Raw genomic sequence first — 16,838 nt, 5'->3', positions numbered from 1 at the left:
TGAAACCCTTGATCTGCGCAGATGAGTTGCGACCACCGCCATCACTTTTGTGAACACCCGAGGGGCGCTGGTAAGGCCAAAAGGGAGCACGGTGAACTGAAAGTGCTCGTGGCTAACCGTGAACCGCAGTTAACGCCGGTGGAGCGGCAATATGAAAGTAGGAGTCCTGCAAGTTCAACGCTACCATCCAGATTTGCGGGTCTAGGGCAGACAAGACCTGAGCCAATGTGAGCATCTTGAACTTCTCCTTCCGGAGGAAGCCGTTGACGTTCCGAAGGTCTAAGATAGGATACAGGCCCTTGTCCTTCTTTGGAACCACGAAGTAGTGGGAATAACAGCCACGGCCTACTTCGGGCGTCTGAACGCGCTCGATGGCCCCCTTGGCCAAGAGGCCCGCAACTTCCTGCTGGAGAATTGCCAAGTGATTCACTGACATGCGGTGGTACTAAGGTGGCATGGCTGGAAGGGTAGTCTCGAAGTGGAGGGGGTAGCCCCTTCGGACATTTAGCAGCACCCACTGGTCCGATGTGATGGTGCACCAGTGGGGGAATCCGTCTGCCCACTGGCGTTTGATGGACCTGAAAGGACGGACTAGGAAGGCTTAGCAGTGGATGCCGCGGGTATGGAGGTGGACTGACCCGTCCGCTGGCCCCCTGAACCGCCTCGGCCGTTCCCACGTCCGCAGCCACGCTGAGGTTGTTGCTGTGCCAGCCTGTGGCTCTACGAACGTAGTGGGGCGGCCCTTCCGCGGCCACAAAAGGAGCGAAGGGCAGAAGGCGGAGGAGGCCGAGTAGCAGACGGACCCAAGGACTTGGCCATAGCCCGTGAGTCCTTAAAGCGCTCCAGCGCACTGTCTGTCTTATTGCCAAAAAGGCAAATGCCATCAAAGGGCATGTCCATCAGGGTATTCTGGACATCCCCGAAAAGCCACTTGTTCTCAGCCAGGCGTGGAGCCTAAGCGCCACTGTTGTGACAATCGTCCTGCCAAGCGAGTCGGCGGTGTCAAGCCCACAACGAATGGTGAACTTAGCTGCGTCTCACCCAGCTGCAACAGCTTGGGTGAGTACTGTCTGGACCTCCTCCGGACAGCTAGGCAGCACCTGCGCAACCATGTCCCACAGAGAGTGGGATGAAAAAAGCTTCTTGCCAAGCTGCTCCAGCTTCTTGGATTCCCTATACGGAGGTGCGGAAGGGAACGCGCTTTGGGACGCAGAGGCCTGGACAACCAAGCTCTCAGGAGTAGGGTGTTGAGAGAGGAAGAGGGTATCACCCGGAGCCGGGCGATGGCGTCGGGCCACGTTCCTGTCCACTGGAGCCCCTGTGTTGGGCCTGGACCAGGTGCCCAAAACAACGTCAGAAAGAGCCTCATTAAAGGGCAGCAAGGGCTCCGAAGCGGTTGCTGCCGGTTGGAGCACTTCTGTCAAGATGTAAGTCTTGACTGCCACTGTAGGGAGTTCAAGGTGGAGGGCCTCGGCCACCCTACGCAACACCACTGCGTAACCTGCTCCCTCCTCCGTAGCCACAGTAGGAGGAGACAGTATACTAGGGTTCGGCGATGTGTCAAGACCACTGGCGTCCCCCAAATCCTCTGCCCAGTCCGGATCATAAGCACAGTCCTGTGCGCGAGGGTCCTCAGACCCCTTCCAGCCCTCCCCTTCCTCCGAAGTCCGTGGACCAGGCTGAAAATAAAGAGGACGGACATAGGGAACAAATCCCATCGGTGCTGGAATCGGCGTCGATCGACACCGACCTGGCTCAGTGTCTGGTTCAGGGCTGAAATCGGGGAGGACGTCGTCCCGAGGAGCAGGCGACATCGGAAGCGGTGCAGGTGGGGTCTACATTGGTGGAGGCTTAACAAGGTCAACTGGCGTCGACCGGGGTACGATCCCAGATCCCATGGGAGCCTGTGGCACCAGCAGCGCCGGGGCCGGAGCCCGCAGCAATGGAACAACAGGACCCCCAGTCGGGCCCGGCGGTACCAGACGGCTTAAAGAGTCAGGCCATGGCAGCAAGAAACTCTTGCACCTGAGCAGGCGTCACCACTGGAACCGGGAAGGGCAGGTAGGCTGGCGGCGACGTCACAGGCTCCGCCGGAGCTGCAGAGGTGGCACCGCCCGCACCCTCAGTCGCGACGGGTAGTCGAAGAGCGACAACACTTCAACTTCTTTTTGGAATGCTTCGACTTACCTGACCCTGAGTGCGAAGACTTGGATCCAGAAGAATGATGGGGACGGCTCTGCGACCGGTCCCTCGACCTCCCATGGGACCGGGACCTTGAACAGCTGGGAGCCCACAGCTGGACTTCCAGCAACTTTTGGGACCGCTCCCGCAAGGTTTTCGGCACCATGGCCCAGCAGTCGGGGCATGACTTGGAGTCATGGTTGCGCCCCAGGCAGTAGAGGCACACTCTGTGTGGGTCCGTCACCGACATCATGCGGTGACAGTCTCCACAGTTCTTAAACCCGGGATCCCTACAGCACCAGGAGTCGATCGACTCAAGAAAATTAGGAGACAAAAAGCCTTAAAAATCTCAGTCAAAAAAATGACTGGGGGTACTAGCTCTTCCTGGATCTGCGCTTGCTGGCGCGGAAAAAGAAAGAACTGAAGTCAGCGCGCGTGGGCGGCGTCTAAGTACTGCCCGCGACATCATCACAGCAATTATAACACCGACGACGGACACGGAGCCGCACGACTCCACCTACCAACACGCAGGGGTACTGCGGACGAAAACTTTCCGAATTTAGCCTGACGCCTGCAGGTAATTCAAAGGTAAGGAATCTATCACTACGTGTTTTTTTTTCAGATGAAAGTTTACGTTTTGATGGTGTTTTAGCAGACATATTTCCTGTATCAGGTTGAATATAAAAAGATATTCTTCTTAGGGTCTAATTTGGTGTCAAGAATGTCTTAAATTGGTTCTGGAGGCTCAGGGAGACTCTCCTTGGATTTGTGCGTTGAAATTAACTTCTCCTTGGGAGGGGAAGGTTTAAGCTCAGAGGGGTGTTTTTGAATCAGAGCAGAGGGTTTCGGCTCCGAGCTAGCTTTGTCCTTCGATCCTGATCGCATCCAAAGATGATTTTTGACTGTCTCGAGCCAGAAAGCTTGACAGTCTGTTTCTGTGCCGAGCAAGTAGGTGGGGCGTCGGGAACAATGTCTTGGTAATGACCTTGGCCAGAGGCAGAGGTGGTGCCGAAGCCTTATGTGTTTCGAAGAGGTTTTAGAAGGGCCAAGGGATCTTCGGTACTCACGGCACCTTGTCCTGGAGGCACATCTTCAAACTCCAGATTGGATTCTGAAATGGAGAAGGCCTGTTCTTCTGCCGCAGATGCTTTGCTCTCCTCTAGCTTTAATACTTCCCCAAAGAAATCCCGAGTGTGTTGAAAGCTTTGACACTGCGTTTCTCGTGGAGCCCAACGATTGCGTAGAGTCTTCTTGGACCGAAACTATTTACAAGCGTCACAGTCTTCCTTGTTTTCCAGAGAGGCTTAAGTTACAAACTTTGTTGGTCTGTGCGAGGGTACTTTGCGTGGGACCGAGGACAGAATTGGAATGGAGTCCGTTCCATCAGCAGAAGGCTGGCCTGACGCAGCTAGGCCCGACGGGCGCTCACGAGGTTTTCGATCGAAGATGAAGAATTTTTGGACCGATTCTATATGCGAAGAACAATTAAACGCTGATGGAATCAGTACCGTCAAGGGTACAGTGGATTGCGCACCGAGGGGAACTCAAAGAACTGTTTCGAACCGGAGCGCAGCAATACACGTACGAACCCGATGGCAGAAAAAAACATGCCAACACTGGCGTCGATGCCCATGCGCACTATCACCGAAAGGAGGAGTCAACTTATCTTGTGACTGGAAAGACTTCTTCAAAGAAAAACAACTTGCAAACATCCGGACCCAACACTAGATGGCAGGAGTATGCAAAGCATGTGTATCTACAGAACACATGCAGCAAACGTATGCTTTCATCTCCATAGTATACACAGTGTATCCTCTTGATAAAGGATGCCAATTTCTTTAATACAACAGCATTCAGGTATTCAGATTTCGATATGGCTTTCAGTATTTCTCCATGTTCAGAGTCTGAATGTTGTGACAGTTGAGTAAGGCATTTCGAAGCCATTAAATAACACTGGCAAATGTTGAGCATAGTATCTTGCACAGATGTATGAGCACAGAGTTTTTTAGAGGATCAAACTTACAGTTCATATGGGACGCCACCATGGTCCATGAAATCGATGAGCTGGCCCTAAAAAATACAGATACAAACAATGCATATTAACTACTACCAATACACACCCTGGGCTATAAACATGCACATTTACAAGGCTTCAATATTGAAAACTATATTAAGATAAAATATTGATCATGAATACACAGAAGGATTGTGATCCATGCTCTGATCACTTCGCGCCTATACTAATACTCTCTATATTGGAGCATCAGAAGCTTTGTTAGGTCACCTTCAGGTTCTTCAGAACACCGCTGCAAGGCTCATTATGTATTTGCCAGTCGTACTTCAATCTCTCCTGTTCTCAATTTGTTACACCAGTTGCCAATTAGGAAGCTGATTTTATTAATTCCCTTGTCTTGGTTCACAGGGCTGTGCTCCAAGCCGGCCATGGCTATCATGCTAGGAAGTGTGTGTCCTACTGTCCCTCTAGATCACTGTGCTTAGCATCCGACGCACTGCTGGTTGTTTCCAGTATTGAGCGCCTGAGGAAGGGCGGCAAAGCTTTTCGTTCCTTGCAGCCAAAGCATAGAACAAGCTTCCATATGATCTTTGGAAGATTCCTCTAGACAATGCATTCAGAAGGCAACTTCAAACCTGGCTCTTCTCTTCTAGGGAATAGGGCTTCTGTGCTTTGGTATCATTATGCTTTCAGCGCCGGGACACACTGAGCAGCTGTGCGTTCTACAAATCCCTTCATTCATTCACTCAGGAATCTTTTTGATTCGGTTTATGGTTTAAAAATTTATTGACAATTTTGCAACACCATATACAACAATCATCCCGTCTACATTCACTGGCCGGTGGGGGGAAAGTGGGGAGAACATAAGAGGAATTTTTAAGACCACAACAGAGAGGGTGGGAGAGGACATTAAGGGATAAAAGGGTGAATGGAGGGGGTGGGTTATATAGAGAACCTGTAAAGAGAAGGTGCACCACTCATAAGAGAACGAGAAGGGATGATGTAAGAGGGGCAGAGAGCAGAGTAGGACAGACCCCTTCAGGCGGGTATTTTTATCACAGTACGTTAATCAGAGGACATGCAGGTATGTTGGGCAAATCAATTCTCTAAATTCATCGGAGAGGCATTGCATGCATGGTACCCACACTTTACCAAACAGTAGTAATGTGTGTAACAACTGTCAGTTTTCTACATCCCCAGGAGGTCCCCATAGTGTATGCAGCCAGTCCAATTTCGTCGGGACTGTATCAGAGCCACAGTGAGAGAGTGAAAGTTGCTTGGCAGCCTCTAGGGCTAAAGCATTTTCACGTCCACTGATTTCGAAGGAAATGCCAGGAAGTTCTAAAGTACCAGCACGATGTAGCTGGGAAATCTGGGGTGTTTGGTGTCATACATTTCGTCCACGGCTGTCAATACCTCTGTCCAGAAGAAGTCTATTTTAGGGCAGTGCCAAAGAATAAGTGTGAGAGTGCCATTTTGTCCACAGTGTCACCAACACTTGCTCCTCGGGCTGGTCAGTGCGGTTTCGAGAGCCAGTGGATTGTTAAAATATGACTACCTGCCCCTGCTTGGTCTATAAAGCACTAGTGCTTTAAAGGTGCTAGGCCAAGACCATTCTACCATGTAACGCAGTTGTGCTGCTTGATAGTAGCATAATAGGTGGGGGATACCCAGCCAACCATCAGATTGTGATAGGTACGTGTAACGCCCAGCCATGCATGCCCTCTTACTGTCCCATTTGAAATCATCAATAAGGTTCTGTAGCTCATCTTTGACCACATCGATCGGGGGGAGGAGGGGGGGGGGGGGGAGGAGGGGGGGGGGGGGGGTTGAGGGGGGGGGGGAATCTCGTGGGGGGTTTGCAGGATATAAATAATTTTCTGCATAAGCGTCATTTTGACGGCCGCTAAGAGCCCTAGCCAGGAAAGACCATAGCTCTTTCATTTAGAGAGATCAGAATGCGTGGTGGCCAAGATCACAGCATAGTTGTTGTCAGCAGTGCGCCCAGGTGTGGCATTAAGTTGAAAGCCCAGGTACTCTACCCTCTGTGAGGGCAAGACAAATGGGAATCTGTTTTCAGGCTGTACTTGCTCGCTCTTCGGAACAGTCAGGTTCAGTGCTGAAGAATTCTGCAGGCTTGTTTTGAACCCAGAAGCTAGCCTCAAAGCCTTCAATTCTCCCATCACAGAGGGCAGGGAGGTGTCCTGGTTCGACAGAACCAGCAGAATATCTTCAGCACAGAAGGCCACCTTGTGATCTCGGCCTCCCATATATACTCCAGAGATCTCTTGATAGTTACGTATCTTTTCGGCAAAAGGCTCCATATAGAGAGCAAACAGCAAAGGGAAAGCTCTGTCAGGTGCCCCTAGTGACGCTGAAGGACTGAGATGTCTACCCGTTAAACCTCACCATTGCCTTAGGTGAAGCATAAGTAAACTAGATTCATTAAAGGAACTGTGGGCCAAGGTAAATATGTGTCATCACTGAGCAAAGATAAGGGCAGTGGACTCAATTGAAGGCCTTTTCTCCATCGATATAGAGGATGAGGGGTGTGATACGGGAGCATTGCACCTTGGCCAGAATATGACATATGCGTTTCGAGTTGTCGATGCATCCTCTTTCGGGAAGGAAGTCAGTCTGGTCAAGATCCACCAGGCCTTTAATACAGAGAGCAAGTCGACGTGCCAAGATGCCTGTAAAATCTTGCCGTCCTACCATCTCTCAGTGGCTCTCTCACTTGTGCCAAGCTCTCGCCATGGAGAGAATGGCGCGTATCCTAGCTGACTCCTATAAGAAGTTTGAGTACACTTGGGGGCCACTAGTAGAGTATTTATTGCAAGGCCTTTCGTTGTTTGCCTGCCCGACACAGATTCAGGCCCTCCATCTCTTACAGTTTTGAATTACGGGGAGCCAATCGGACCTAGAGGCGCAACGACTGCCCGTGAGGCCCATCCCTGCCTACCACAAATCATGACAAACAATTAAACCACTTAGATTGAGACGATGGTACAGTACACCCTTAAATCTTGGGACGGGAGGGCTAGGGAGGGGGTTTCTAGGCTTATGTTACACCTTATAATTTACTAATCATATGCTGAGAAAGCAATTCGCAAAGCATTATAATATATGTTAATTTGTCTACTTTGATCTTGCGACCCATATATTCCCTCAACCTGAAACAACTGTATTGTCATTTAGAAGTACCGGACTGAAACATAGGGAATGGGTCGTAATATACTATGTTATGTAATACTTTGTAAACTTTAATAAAAACAAGATTGACAAAGATCTTGGCATCCACATTAAGTAAAGAAATAGGATGGTAGAAGGAGCAATATGCAGGATCCTTACCGGGATTACTGTGATGGCTGTAAATAGCAATGTATTCATCAGGGTATGGGTGGTGCTAAAAGTATTATATAATCTAGCTAGTATGGGAGCTAGCAATGACCCAAATGTTTTATATAATTTTGTAACCATCTTGCCCAGGAGCCTTGCCTGGTTGGAGGTGAAGTACAGCCATAAGGGCCTCGCTAGGAGTGATGTCTTTATCCAAGGAAGAGGCATGCCCCTTCTGGGAAGCTGGTCAAAAGAACCTATGCAAGGTGGAAGTCAATGTGCCCAGTGTCCAGCTCTTCAGCTGTGTAGAGGGAAGTTTAAAAGTGTTCTAACTCTTGTGCAATACGGTCATCCTGGTAGATAGTGGTACCGTCCAGGCCCCTAAGCTCCCTGATCTGTGATGCACAGTTTGAGAACAAAGGCGGTGTGCATGCAGGTGACCCGGTTTCTCCCCCCCAATGTAGTATTTGTTTGGTGCATAGCAGGGCATATTCTGCCCTAACTATGCCAAAGGCCTTAAGCTGCTTGCTTACAAGCCGGTATAAGTTGTGGTCACATTGCGAATGAGCCAGTAAGCCTACCGGCCTCTTCCAATTCTTTAACCTTGGTCTCCAGGTGTGTGCGGGTGGTGTGTCTGTCCTTGTTGTGCAGTGCCACTATAACTATACACTGACCACATACCACTGCCTTTAACGTTTCCCATAGCAACGACATAGGCGTCGTCGGGGTGTCGTTAACAGCTAAAAAGGAATTGATGGAGTTTGTAATCTCAAAAACTCTCAGCATATGTGAGGAGTTTGCCGTTAAGGAACCAGTTGCAGGGGGAAGAGGTTATAGGAAGGGAGCAACTAAGAGCAATGGGGGAGAGTTCTGAAAGGGCACCCACTTCACTATCCACTACTGTGGTCTCACTACTAGTACAAGGGGATATGATACTCGATCCTCGCGGAAGTCTAGCATGCACCAGAAAATAATGTGTAGTAGAGTGCTTAGGCGCCAAGTGTCCACTAAACCTGGCTCCACCAACCACCGTTTTCATGCAGGGGTAAGAGCTCCAGCCTGACCTACTTTTTGAATGGATCTTTCTAACTGCACATCAGCCATTATAAGTCTCTCCTTACGATCACATCAGTCAGGGGTTTCAATAATGCGGTATATGGCTCCTATAAAAACAAGCATTTGCAATGCAACAGGTATCGCATTTATGCAAGTTTGAGCTAGTGGCATTGTAAACGACAATGCCTTTTAGCTAGGTTTTGGTTTTTGAAACATAAATATAACACTGCCATTTACAATGCCAATAGCTTCGACTTGAATAATGCGAGACCTATTGCATTGCAAATGCTTGTTTGGCATTGGTGCGTGTATTTGACTGACGCCGTTATTTGTTTCTTCTGGACCTCGCCTATTATTATTCATGCCAGGAATGAAGAAAAAGCCTTGACGAAAATACCGTTTTCCGTAATCATTTGCAAATCTTTTGGTTCAGTCTCCTGAGCTGGGGGAGAGGGTCCTGAGCACAGTGGGGGATGCGGCAGAAAATCCCTTCCGTTTGCTTTGGCGTGTATAATGCAGGCAACCTCTCTGGGTGATTTAATCGCTTTAGGTACTTTCTATTAAAAAAGGGCTCCTTTGGGGGGGCGTGGTTTGGACGCCGAAGGAGATGGCGGCTCGGTGATTCTCTCCGCCCGTGCGTTGAACGAATGAGGCCAGAGGAACGGGCCTCACCGCTCCTCTCCGACAACGGATGGCGGAAAAAGTGATCGGAAGGTGAGGAGGCCTGAGAGGAGAAGTTTGGAGCCGTTTCGCCGTTGGGAAGCGGCTCGGCCGCAGCCCTACGTGATCCGTCCGATGCCTGTGAGAACTTCGGCAGATTTCGGGACCGTGTAACGGGAGAGGTGTCGGAGGCAGAGCGGTTGCGGAGTGGATCGAGGCCAAGTGTGACGGCTATCGGAACTCAGCCGGTGTATGCGTAGGAGCGCATCTAGGGTGAGGCGGAGGAGCTGCGCAGCGCGATTAACAATCGCTGATGGATGTCGCTTTGACAAAATGGCGGCTACCGCGACATAAAAGGAGAGACCTCAAGCTTCTGCTGCAGAGTCTATGGGGCGCTTGAACATATCGTGCTATCCGCATTCCGGGAGGGATGTGTGCCTACCCTGATGCTGTGAGCTGTTGAGTTGTGAGGCTGATTCTATTACCCTCAGTGAGGCCTGTGTAAAATGATGATGGTGTATATGGCATCGTGGCAGAACGCATGGATTAAACGGCTCCCTCCAGGGTGGAGCTAGGCCTATAGAGCGAACACGGAGTTCCACTTCTTGTCTGAGATTGTGTTGCTCTGAGCCTGCATGACTTCCCTGCCAATGGGTGATCTCGCATGCAATCTTTTGCCTTGCACCATGGTCCCGACGAGTGGAGGCGCGGACATTCCCTGTACACTGGTTTCCATGATTTGATCACGCACCCGGCGCGTGGTGGGTAATACGAGCGCCATGTTCTGCGATCCTCCAATTACATTGCTAGAAGACGGGAAGGCGCCATTTTAGTCGGCAGAGGGAACGGCTACCAAGAGATACTCCACTGGAGTAGGCTGAAGTACTTTGGGACTTTTCTGTTTGCCGAAGGTATCTACTTGACGGTCTACCATGGCTGATAGTAAAGAATCGATGAAAAGCATGAAGAGGCTCAAATCTGATCAATCAAATCCTAGTTCACCCAGCAAGGGAGCGAAAAGTAATCCCGATCCGATGGAGCTGATACTTAATAAGCTGGATGAAGTGAGGGAGCTAGCTAAGGCTACTAAAGATGAGGTGGCGGCTATCAGGCAGGATAATCGTGAAACCAACGCAAAATTGGTGGAGGCAGAGTCGAGGATCAGCAGGCTTGAGGATCTAGAGGTAAAGTCGTGTGCAGCCATCAATCGCTTATGCATATCATCGGATCAAACTATGCGGAAACTGGCGGAATTGGAGGACAGGAACAGACGGGGGAACCTACGCATTTTTGGCCTTCCGGAGGGGTCGGAGGATCAGCATGCTAGCTGCGGGGCTTTCCTGGAATCTTGGTTCTCCCAGGCTACTAATCTGTCCTTTCACCATCCATTGGAGTTTGATAGGGCTCATAGAGTACCAGGCAAGATAAGTAAAAACCAGAAAGGGCCCAGAGCGATTGTGTGCAAGCCATTACGTTATCAACATGTGGAACAGATTCTTGACTTCATGAGGAAAAACAACCATATTTTATGGAAATCGGTCAAGGTGTACGTCTCACAGGACTACAGTAAAGAGACGGTGGAGGTTAGGAAAGCGTTCTTGGCGCTGCGACCAATGCTAAAGAAAAGGGGCTTCCAGTATGGGTTTGCTGGCCCGGCAAAGTACCGTGTGTTGATCCACGGATCTCCTCATTTCTTCTATGATCCTTTGAAATTGAAACGCATGCTTGATGGTCCGGACGATCAGGACATGGATACAAGTGCCACATTGGGGGCGGCAGCGCAGGCTTCAACCTCAGGTCATAAGTGAACACAGCTATGTACTGTCTAATGCTACTTGATGGGGCAGGCTGCCTAGGGCTTATTCCCTGCCTTCGGGCTCTTTCCAAAACAGTTTTATTGGCAGTATGCAGTTGCAGATGCTTAGGATACCTAGCCATGTGATATGTTTTAGAATTATTACCTTTTGAATAGAGGAGTTTCAGTTTACTGGGCCAAGAGAGTTAATGGTTATGCATAATGTTCTACAGATTTATTAAGTGGGTTGGTAACGACTGACGGGGTGCGTAAACGACTGGTCTAGAACGGTTGATGAGGTGCCCGTAAGATGCGCTGGGGGGGGGGGGGGGGGGTGTTGATGCCTAAAGGGTTGTAACAGGCCTTAATCTGAGGGGGATAGTTCCTCTGGTCCATGGTTCTTATCTCTCAGTACAAGCTATGCACGGGGGGGTTTCCGACGCATTCTCTTTCCAGTCACCATGTCTAACTCTTTCAGTTGGGGTGGGAAGGGTGGGGGGCTGGGGGTTTGTGGGAAAGGGGTATGTGTTCTTTGTTTTTTACTTTTATTGTTGGTTGTTCCGGCTTGCATGGTCTCCATCTTATTGCTTCTTGTGGGTGTGGGCGGTACTGGGCTTTACTGCGGCTTTCATTGCGGTTACACTGTGAAGTATGCGTTTGATGTGACGATGATGCAACCTCCTGATGATAAATAACTCACTTAGCTCGCCGTTGGGAGCATGTAGTTTGGACAGACTGAACGTACTGTCACTTAACGTTAAGGGCCTGAACCAGCCTGTGAAGAGACAGAAGATATTAGATTATGTTAAAAGGCTGAAGGGTGATATCGTTTTGCTCCAGGAGACGAAGCTTGAGGCAAAGCAGTTTTACCACCTGAGGAATAAATTTTATAATGAGGTGGTGGGTGCAGAGGCTGTGAATAAAAAGAATGGTGTCCTGATACTTGTTGCGAAGAAATCTAAGGTTGAGGTTTTATCATCGGAAGCTAGTGCAGATGGTAGATGGGTCACGGCCAAGATGAGTAAGGATAATACAGAGTTCTATGTCACTAGCGTGTACGCACCCAACACTAGCGATCTGGACTTTTGGGACAAACTGAATAAACACCTTGAAACTATCCCGGATAATGCGTTGCACATAGTAGCTGGGGATTTCAATCTTCCAATAGATGCAATTTTAGATAGAGACTCACGATGCGTCTTTAAATCAACGAAAGCTCATAAAGCCTTTCTTAGTATGTGTAAGCGCTTCCACTTGGTAGATACATGGAGACTCCAGAATCCCACGGAGAGGGATTATACTTTCTACTCTCCACCACACGACTCATATTCCCGGATTGACTTCCTCCTTATCACACAGAATGGCGTTCCCAGATTAGACTCTACAACCATTGAGCCCCGGGTTTTATCGGACCATTCGTGCATTTCATTAACGATCACGAATGTTAAACCATCCTCTCGTCAGACAGCTTGGAGGCTGAATGATGAAATCCTAACTAGTGAAAAGCACCGGGCCACTGTACAGGAGGCGATTTCATCATACCTTCAGATTAATAAACAAGGGGACACGTCCGATCTCATTAGGTGGGAGGCTCTAAAAAGTACTATAAGGGGAGTGTGCATCAAAATTAGGTCAGAGATGAATAAATCTTATAATGAGAAGTTGGAGGCTTTGGAGAAGGACATTAGAAATCTAGAGATTAAACATCTAAAAGATAGGGATGAGATGTCTCTTGCTGCGTTGGCGAATAAAAAATATGACTATAATAAAATAGTTAGTGAGAGGGCGGGAGTCTGGCTTGACAAGGGCAGGCGATTTAAGCTTTGTGAGTCTAATAAGGCAGGTAAGTCCCTCGCCTCATACTTAAAGTTCAAGGTTCAGAAGAACTCTATTAGTGTTATTAAGGATGCTTCTGGGCACTCGCACTCAGACCCTGACAAAATAACGGAGGTGTTTAGAGTTTTCTATGAGGACCTCTATGCAAAAAATGAAGCGGTGGAGGAACCTAGAATTAAGGAATACTTAGATGCGTGTGATCTTCCACAGCTTTCGGAAGAGGAACGGGTCAATCTTAATGGTCCAATTAGCTCTGTAGAAATAGAGGCTGCGATTAAACGCTTAAAGGTTGGGAAAGCCCCTGGCCCTGACGGATTCACGGCAAAATTTTATAAAACTTTCCCCTCCCTTTTGGTCGACCCCCTCCTACAGTTATTCCAAGGTATTAATAAATCTGGTGAAGTAAGAGGCACTTTGGCTGAGGCCATAATTGCTGTGCTTCCTAAAGATGGGAAAGACCCCTCGCTACCGAAAAATTATAGACCGATCTCATTGATTAATATTGATTGCAAACTCCTTGCCATGATACTTTCCGCCCGTCTACAGGGGGTTCTCCCGAAGTTGATCCACCCATCCCAAGCTGGTTTCCTTAAGAATCGTTTGTCTAGTGACAACACAAGAATTCTGGCACATGTACTAGAAAAGGCGAAACTCTTAGATACACCGACTGCAGCAATAACACTGGATGCTGAAAAAGCATTCGATAAGGTGGATTGGTCCTTCCTCCGGGCTGTTCTCTGTAAATTCAATCTAGGAGAGTCATTCACTAAACTGGTAATGTCCCTCTACTGCTGCCCTTCGGCGCGTGTTAGGGCTGGTGGATCCTTTTCCTCTTCTTTCCGCTTACAACAGGGAACGAGACAGGGTTGTCCCCTGTCTCCGTCACTCTTTTTGTTGGCGATTGAACCGTTCTTATACCATATAAGGCATGACCCAAATATAGCCGGTATACCGTTTGGTGATTGCACTATAAAATTAACGGCTTATGCGGACGATGTGCTGATAATGTCGGAGAGAGCGGATGAAGCGATTCCGGCCCTCATGGCTGACATTGAGGATTTTTCCAGAGTATCTGGTTACAAACTCAACAAAGATAAAACGGAGGTCAAACTGTTGAACAGTGTTGGGGATAAGGGGATTATTGGAGACTCTGGGCTTACATGGCAACCGCGGTGCTTTAAATATCTTGGGCTGGATTTTGACAAGGACCTGATCTCCACGCTGAAGGTAAATGAAGACTTGACCTTGAAAAAGATTTCTACATTACTAGACGGTTGGTCACCAAAGTTTCTCTCCTGGTGGGGTAGAGCAGAGACGCTTAAGATGATGTCGACTCCGTTGGTCAATTATCTGGCCAGTATGCTCCCTATGACGTTCTCTAATGCTTTTCTTACTAAGGTGGATCAGGTGTTTGGGAATTTTCTGTGGCAGGGCAAGAAGGCCAGAGTCTCTCTGAAGAAGTTACAATTAGCAAAAGAGAAAGGTGGTATCGGTCTCCCCTCCTTTAGGTGTTATCAGACAGCGTTTCTGTGCAAACAGGGCGCTCAGTGGCTGTTAAAATCCCCTACATACACACCACTATGGATAAACATTGAGGAGGCACTGGTGGATCACGCACCTTTGGAGGCCCTCCTTACGATGGACCTGTCACACCTTCCTCACTCTAAGTACATCATGCTTAATACTAGAAGGGCCTTACTTAGACTCGATCAAACACATAAAACAAACTTGACAGTCGCCAGATCTTTGTATATATCCCTGTGGAGGAATGCACATCTTAAACTTAAGGGTAGTAGTATATTCTGGGAGTCATGGTCCAAGAAGGGCATTAACTTGGTGAAGGACTTGTATGAAGATGGGGTTCCTCTGCCATTCTCGACTTTACAGCGTAGGCATGATCTTATCCCGATGGATTTTTATGATTTCCTAAAACTTAAATCGATTCGGACAGCGAACAGCTTCCCTCCTTATGTCCCTTGGCTGATACAGCATATTCCACGATTAATACATGAGGGTCACTTTGTGTCGAAGGTATATAAATTGTTGTTGCCCCTACCCATGAAAAAACACAAAAGAGTGGAAAGCGTATGGGAAGCGGAGCCAAATACATCAGGCATATCCTTTGACTGGGAGGTGATTCATAAGTTAGCTCTCACACATAGTCTCACCCATTCTATTCCAGACGAAATATATGCTTCTCAACAGGGCCTATTGGACACCTGACAGGCTTTTCAGATGTAAATTAAGAGATTCCCCTGTGTGCTGGAATTGTCAATCAGGTACTGGGGATCTTGCGCATATGCTTTTCTCCTGTTCTTCATTAAGGGATTATTGGGGGAGAATATTCGATTGCATTTCCCATGTTTTTAAGATAACACCTGTACAGGAATTTGTTTACGTCATTCTGGGGGCACTGGACCCACAAATAACAACTGACCAGGATCGTCAATTGATGGACTTAATGCTAACAATGGCATGTAAAGTGATTCTTTGCAAATGGAAAAATGCGTCTGAAGTGAGCTTTAAAATTTGGCAGGAGTGGTTATCTTTCCTGAGGGGGTCTAGTAATCCGGCGCTTCAGGCTTCTACCTGGAGCCCTTCAAACAAAAAGCTTTGGAGATCATTGGATGCATCCTCCTTTCATTACGATCCACCTTGAGAAGTATACTTGGTCTGTCCCTCTGCGGGGGGTTGTGGTTGGGTGAGGTGTGACTGACCCACTGAGTCCCGGGGCGCTGCGCGCCATACATGAAGCAAGGTTATGGGATTGTACCTGTATTTGTTGATGCAAGCTGGATTGGGGTTTTATTCTTCATTTATTGTCTTGTCACTCATTTATTTTTTCGTATTTGTTCATATGATACGACTATTTTGATCTTGGTACATGGAAGAGTTATTGTATTGTCTCTGTTTCTTTAATAAAAAATATTTGAATTAAAAAAAAAAAAAAAAAAAGGGCTCCTTTAATGACAAAACTAATGTGATTATCTTAGCGAGTGTACAAGGGGTATGGAGAGCTTAAGAAAGAAAACCTGCCCGGTACCTTCTAACGACCGAGGCTTCCCTACGCCTGGCAAAGAAGATCAGAGAGCGCCCAGGACAGGAGAGCGCCGCCCCCTCTCTCGGTGTCCACATGCGCATTTGCACGCGGATGTTGACAGCCCAACAGCGTTCGCAGCGCTGCTCTCGCCATGCGAGGGTTTTTACATGTGCACACGTACGGAGAGACAAAGATGGCGTCGGGCATTTGCAGCTGTATGTGGACAGCCTGACGCCGTCTTTGTCCCTCCGCACGCGTGCACATCGTGAATGGATTACAAAAAGCCCTTGCATGGCGAGACCTAAAAAGACTTCCTGATGTTTTTTTGAGCCATATAAGATTGGCGGTCTAAAAGTGTGTCCCTGAAGCTCTATGTGTAGCGATTATAGTCTGCACGGTAGTTCCTTATATGTTCAGGTAACCTGGAAAATGGGTGGCCAGGCGGATCACCACCCCTGCCTGCTTCCCGGGCCCTAGGAAAATATTGGCGGTCGAACCAACGGGATCGCAACCATCTACAATTGTCCTTAAGCTGGTGGGTTTCCTGGATAAGCCCTATTTCACACACAGCATCCCGGAGGAAAGGAAGGAGTACAAGGCATATTACAATGGCACTGAGTCCTCTGACATTTAAGCCAAGTATAGTGATAATGGATATACGGATGGAAAAAAGACCATATGGTCAAGGGGGGGGGGGGGCAAAGAACCCACATGTACCCTTTAAACGTTAGCCATAATGTAGTGTCCATGTAATAATAAGAGAAATATAGGTTGTCAGATGCAGGGAAGGGGAGTTGAAACAAAAAACAAGTTAACCAGACAATTACGCGCCTAGGAATGTAACAATCAATGTGAGGGTCATGTTACCTTCACGACTCGTGTTGAATTGCAGTGTGAGGTCGTCAAGGGCACTCCGC

At 48.3% G+C, this 16,838-nt stretch overlaps 1 protein-coding gene across 1 annotated transcript in view; it reads right to left on the bottom strand.

Annotated features, from left to right (window-relative positions):
* RPS6KB1 (ribosomal protein S6 kinase B1) overlaps nt 1-16,838 on the bottom strand; it is a 526,632-nt gene that overhangs the window by 391,598 nt on the left and 118,196 nt on the right. Inside the window, exon 2 of the mRNA XM_085649414.1 lies at nt 4,205-4,251. Within this exon, the coding sequence (XP_085505540.1) occupies nt 4,205-4,251 (47 nt within the window). The remainder of the gene's footprint in view (nt 1-4,204; nt 4,252-16,838) is intronic.

This window comes from Triturus cristatus, chromosome 3_2, assembly GCF_964204655.1.
Source record: "Triturus cristatus chromosome 3_2, aTriCri1.1, whole genome shotgun sequence".
Classification (NCBI taxonomy): Eukaryota; Metazoa; Chordata; class Amphibia; order Caudata; family Salamandridae; genus Triturus; species Triturus cristatus.
This window is presented reverse-complemented; position numbering and strand designations above follow the sequence as displayed.